The 5,974-nt window shown below is 43.7% G+C and overlaps 2 protein-coding genes across 2 annotated transcripts; both read left to right on the top strand.

The window, feature by feature from the left end:
• Positions 1 to 1,712: 1,712 nt before the first annotated feature.
• Positions 1,713 to 2,643, top strand: PHACADRAFT_45888 (uncharacterized protein; the record flags this gene model as incomplete). Its single annotated transcript, XM_007392684.1, has 2 exons — positions 1,713 to 2,166; positions 2,486 to 2,643. Coding segments are annotated over 2 exons (612 nt in total), but the record flags the coding sequence as incomplete, so codon positions are not given.
• Positions 2,644 to 2,965: 322 nt separating this feature from the next.
• On the top strand, positions 2,966 to 3,328 carry PHACADRAFT_65400 (uncharacterized protein; the record flags this gene model as incomplete). The annotated part of the gene is made up of 1 exon (XM_007393192.1): positions 2,966 to 3,328. A coding segment is annotated over one exon (363 nt), but the record flags the coding sequence as incomplete, so codon positions are not given.
• Between the last annotated feature and the right edge of the window lie 2,646 nt (positions 3,329 to 5,974).

Below are 5,974 nucleotides of genomic sequence, written 5' to 3'. Positions count from 1 at the left end.
CCACATTGTGGCATAGTTACAGGGGCCATCTCCAAAAGCTCTGTTCTGTTGTCATGCTCAGACAGGCTAGACCACAAGAGCATCCCAGTTCAACTTGAGTGGGGCTTGGGTAATCAAAGCTTCTAGCCACCTTGTGGCATGGCTACAGAAGCCATCTTTCTAAATTCTGGCTTGGCTGCAGGCACCAGGTATAATCTGATAAGCTTTGCACTGTCTGACCAAGCAGACAGTTTAGAAACTAGTAAACTTGTGAATCTATACTTGACTAGTGGTAGAAATGAAACAATGAGCCTATATTTTAGTCGTTGAAGGATGTCTTCATGCTACACTACTATAGTGGTATATATATGCTACACCTAACAGACAAGTTGCCAATAGTAGACACATTATTCATAAGATTCACATAACAAATGAGGAAATTATACCTGCCGAGCATATATGCTACGGCCCACATAACCCTAGTAATAAACTCAAATGACATAGCTGCACTGAGTGTACTAAATATCTAATTCTATTTGAGTCAAATAAAGATGTACTGTCAAATACAAAGTATTGTAAGTATATTATCAAAAGAATAAGAATCAAATTCTAACAAAGAATTTTACAAAATATTATGAAAACAAAGCAAATAGCATGGAATACAAAGCTAAAAAGAAAGAGTATATTCAAGCTAGATACAAATTCTTGCAATTTCCACCAAAGCCTCCAATAAATCATCTGATTACTGAGATCATCAATGGTTTCTATAAGCAAACATCATTTGTAAACCTTGAAGAATATGGTTGTGATGTATGTGGTGCTTTAAAGTTAGTCAAAGAGCTGACTTTAAGACATTGATCAAGGCTTGCTATCCTGCTTACAAGTCCCTGAAATAACTTGTTGTGAGAGACACTTTGCAAAGCAACTAGTTGTAGATATATTTGGTCCTCTGCTTGATAAGAGCTATAAGCATATATGCTCAAAATGCCATGACAGCTTGCAAGAACAAAGAATTCCTCACTTAGCCTTAGCTAATGGTCTGTGGATTGGTCAAGTTCCACCACAACTACAAGACATATCATGGACTGAGCAGCTGCTCATAGCTAAGGTAATCAGAAACTATTGTGTTGTAAGAGTATCCAAGTCAAAAATGCATAAAATGCGAGCAAATGCTGTATGCCATGCTATATCTATGCTCAAATTCTTTCAGTCTTATCACCAAAGCGTGAGGAACTTTATGATGTATTGGCATTTTTATACATTGGTCTAACTAAGCCTACACCTGAGGATTACAAGCGTACACCATTTTTAATCAGGCATAACCATATGTTAGCTGCATTGGAGTGGCTCAAGCGTAAGTACTGTGATTACATGTCTCTAAAGACAATATGGCAGAGTATCCAAAAGATATTCCACCTGTCAATGATAATGAGGAAGAGGATGGAACAAGTGAAGGAAACTGCCCGTTTACTATCCATACCTTGACTTCTGACCAGCTTATTGACTTGCTCAACAGAGATGAGCGTGGGAATATCAGGAATAAGGCTTTGAAACACTTCAAACAAGGTGGAAAGGCATTAGCTATTGCTCACGAGAAAGATCCAGAGAGCTTATTTGATAATCCTCAGCTATATCCACAGATGTTCCCTTGGCTCTTTCCATATGGTCTAGGTGGCCTTGGCAATAACAGAAGTCAGCAAGCTGTGTCTGAAATGTTGCATAAGCACCCACTTATGTACCATGACAAGAGATTTCAGATGGATCCTAACTTTCCCTTGATTGCCTTCAATCATGAGCAGATTAAGAAGGCTACTACTGGAGGTTATTTGCTAGCTAACAAGAACAACTTTGACCATATCTCTACTTGTCTACTCAACACCAAGGACTCTGTGCTTACAGAAATGATTGAGAAGCTTGAGAAAGGCCTTGTAAAGGTTGATGACTTGACACCAGAGCAACAAGAGTGTTACAAGATGATCAATGACATAGATTACATAGGAGCACATGTACCTGCGTCCAGGACAAGCCACAAGCACGTGAGAAACCAGATCTGGTCCTTGACATCATATCTTGGTGCTCCAAGTTGGTTTATCACATATGCCCCTGCAGATATTAAGCATCCAATTGCCATCTATCTTGCAGACACCAATGAGAGGATTTTCCCTGCCAGGCTATTGCAACCCAACGGTTACACGGTCAGTACGCAGGAGCTTGGTGGCACACAATGGCATCAGCTCTTTCTTCATATAAACACTTGACTGCTTCTTTTGGACTCATTTCAGACCCTGCTTGTACTTGGTGTACTCGCCCTTATATACTGTTTCCCCTTTGTTCCTTTTCTCCAGTTCTCCCTCACGGAACGAAGGTACTTCACTCCATTATTTATTCTGTTATTTCTATGTACTTACAGTTCTCCCTCACGGAATGAAGAAATATAATTTGTTCCCATTCTTACCATTTGAACTGAGTGTTCTCAGCCATTCGCGCAGTTGGGTTCCACTATCAGAGAATGAACGCTGTAGGCTTATCGCAAATAATCCTGTAGCTAGAGCTCGATTTTTCAAGGTCATGACTGAAGCTTTCATTAAACATGTACTTGGTTATAACAGTAAACATGCAGGATTGTGTGGCAAGACAGCTGGATATTATGGAACTGTTAAACAGCAAGGTAGATTGACTCTACATATGCACATGCTTATATGGATCAAGCACTCTTTAACTCCTCAAGAAATTAGAGATAAAAGGATGGATTCAGAGTCAGAGTTCCAGAAGAGAATGGTGGAATACTTGGAAAGTGTGCATATAGGCGAATTTATTGGCAAGACTATGACAGAGGTAGCCAATAATCTTGAGATGGAGAGAAGCAAACAACCCTTCCAGACAGGATCCCACAACTACCTTGCCTAAGTCTATACCTTCTCCATGTGGTAGTGATTGCCAACACTTGTGTATAGCCTGCAATTCAAGCATGTTATAGTGAGAACAGTTCACCAAGACAGTAAATGAGCTGCTCTTCTTGACCAATATGCACTCCTGTAACAAAGGCTGTAAGAACAACAAGTATGGTACCTGCAAAAGCAGATTTCCTCGTCCAATCCTACTAGAAACTCAGGTAGATCCAAAGACAGGTGCCCTGAGCTTGAAGAAAGGAGAGGTCATGCTCAACACCTTCTTGCCTGTGCTTACATATCTTATGAGATGCAACACTGATGTCACAAGCTTACTATCTGGTACAGCTATCAAGTCTGTTGTAGCTTATGTCACAGATTATATTACCAAGTCACCATTGAAGACACACACCATGTTTGAAGCTGTGAAGAGGATATTTGCCAGAGAGTCAGAGATGTTAGCTGGAGAGGATAGTAGAGCTGTCAAGGCCAGAAAGGTACTCACAAAGGTTGTAAACTCCCTAACTTCACAAAGTGAAATTTGTAGCCCCATAGCATATACAGTGACGACCTAAAGTATTGCAACAGACTACAGAGGGGTGTTAAGATTCCTCAATATCTCCGTGAATATTACAGATGGCTGGACACATTGTATATGGTTTTCAAACTGGACAACTAGCTGTATTTTCTCAAGGTATCGCCTTGTAGCAGAAGGTGTATGCTGGAAGAGTATATCAAAAATAGCTGAAAATATGCATATTTATCATATAATTTGTAGTAGAATACAGACTGTAGAATAAAATTGACTCTGCACATATTAAAATGGAGCTAGTTGTATAGTATGTGTACAAATATAATGATGTGATTATGCCTCCATTTGAATGAACTGTAGGACATATCACATTGGCTTGTTTCTCTTATAGCAGTTTGCACATATCTAACTCCACAATGTGGAGAGGAAAGTTTCCCAAAATCTGTTTACACCATGTACTCTATCACATGATTATATTTGTACACATACTATACAACTAGCTCCATTTGAATATGTGCAGAGTCAATTTTATTGTACAGTCTGTATTATAGTACAAATTATATACTCTTCCAGCATACACTTTCTGCTACAAGGCGATACCTTGGGAAAATACAGCTAGTTGTCCAGTTTAAAAATCATATACAATGTGTTCAGCCATCTATAATATTCACGGAGATATTGAGGAATCTTAACATCCCTCTGTAGTCTGTTGCAATACTTTAGGTCGTCACTGTATCTGCATCTGTGCAGGCTCCATAACGCATATTTTCCAAGCATTTTCTTAGCTTCCCATCATTTGCTGTCTGGCTTTCTGTCTCATATTCTGCTTCAGAATAACCACTGTAGTGAACTGGTGCCACAGAGCCTTGCCAATAATTGCCTTCTGGCTGTGTACAGAGTTTGCCTCTCACCTCCTCTGGACTGCAGACACAGGGGCCACTTCTCATATGACGCCCCATAAACACTGGCTTCACAACTACACCCCAATGAGAGTTGCTGTTCGTCTTGCAAACGATCACATTGTCTACTCTGAGGGTGTAGGGTCAGTAGTGTTCGCTCCAGAGGTTAAAGGGAAGCTGGTGCGCGAGCTGGAGTTCAGTAGAGTGCTGCATGTACCAGAGCTCAGCTCCAACCTCTTCTCTGTCCTGTATCTCGTTCGTCATCGCAGTTTCAATGTTCACATCTGTTCTGATCGCATGGACTTTGACCGCAATGGCGAGACACTGTTGTGCGCCTCTATCAACGCCTCTAACACCACCTACCTCAATCAAACAGTCATCCCTGCTATGGATTCTGCTCAAGTCGCCAACTCGTCCACTCTATCATCACTCGATGAGTTGCTCTGGCACCGTCGATTCGCTCATGCGCACCTTCAGAGTATTCGAGATCTATCCAAAGGCGACCTAGTCACTGGGATAAGCTCGACTCGAAGCAGGAGGCCGATCCTCTTCCTGTTCGCACCCAGTCTAGTAACCGCTATTGGATCACCTTCATTGACGACTCGACGCATCTGAGGGCTGTTATCCTGCCCAAGACCAAGGCTGAAGCGACCTCCGCTTTCAAGCAGTTCAAATCCCATGCTGAGAACCAGACTGGAGAGCGCATCGGTGCACTTCAAGATGACAAAGGTGGCGAGTACATGAGTAAGGAGCTTGAGAAGTTCTGCCACGAGCGCGGCATCGAAAGACAGCACATTGTGCGCAATCGGCCGCAGCAGAACAGTGAAGCTGAGTGGTTTAATCGCGTCCTTGCAGAGAGAATCATTGCTATGCTCTCTGAGGCTGGTTTACCGCCGTCGTTCTGGGGAGAGGCCTTGTCTTCGCTGATGCACGTTTTCAACCGCTGCCCCACCACCGTGCTGCCTGGCAAAACACTCTATGAGGCCTTCTATGGCCGGAAACCAGATGTGTCACACTTGCGCATCTGGGGCTGCATGGCATATGTGCATGTGCAGAAGGATAAACGCGGCGCATTGGGCTCTCACACAGAGAAGTGCGTGTTTATTGGCTATCCACCTGGCTACAAGGGTTGGAAGTTCTACAATCCGTCCACTAAGAGAGCTATCATCTCCGAACGCGCTGTTTTTGACGAACAATATCTCCCTGGCCTCAGGAACTGGTCAGATGCCCATTCTTTCCGCGCCCACCCGCCCTTGACGCCTTCTCCGTCAGCTTCTACCCATGAGGTCGAGTTCTACTAGCCTTCTGGTCCGTCTTCCGGCTCTGTGGATCCTCCTCAGCCTCGTGTTCGGGGGGAGATGCATGGTGGTGCTCAACACGAGCCTGCTGAGCGTCCAGCCGCTGCAGACAATCATCAAGTCCATCCTCATGCTCCACCAGCAAATTCGCCTTCTGTCTCCTTCTCTCCATCGCCCCAGCCACCTCCTGCTCGTTCTCAGCAGCAGCCCAGGTCTTCTGGATCTCACATCGAGTCCCCTGAACCATCACTGGCAGAGCGTCATCCCAGGCGCAATGCCAGGCCTCCTGGCGAGTGGTGGAAGGTCCAGCCTTCTGCTCCGCCTCAGCCTGTGCAGGATCCCATCTCTGACAAAGAGAATGCGGATGAGGACAATGAT

This window comes from Phanerochaete carnosa (genome assembly GCF_000300595.1).
Source record: "Phanerochaete carnosa HHB-10118-sp unplaced genomic scaffold PHACAscaffold_3, whole genome shotgun sequence".
Lineage (NCBI taxonomy): Eukaryota > Fungi > Basidiomycota > Agaricomycetes > Polyporales > Phanerochaetaceae > Phanerochaete > Phanerochaete carnosa.
This window is presented reverse-complemented; position numbering and strand designations above follow the sequence as displayed.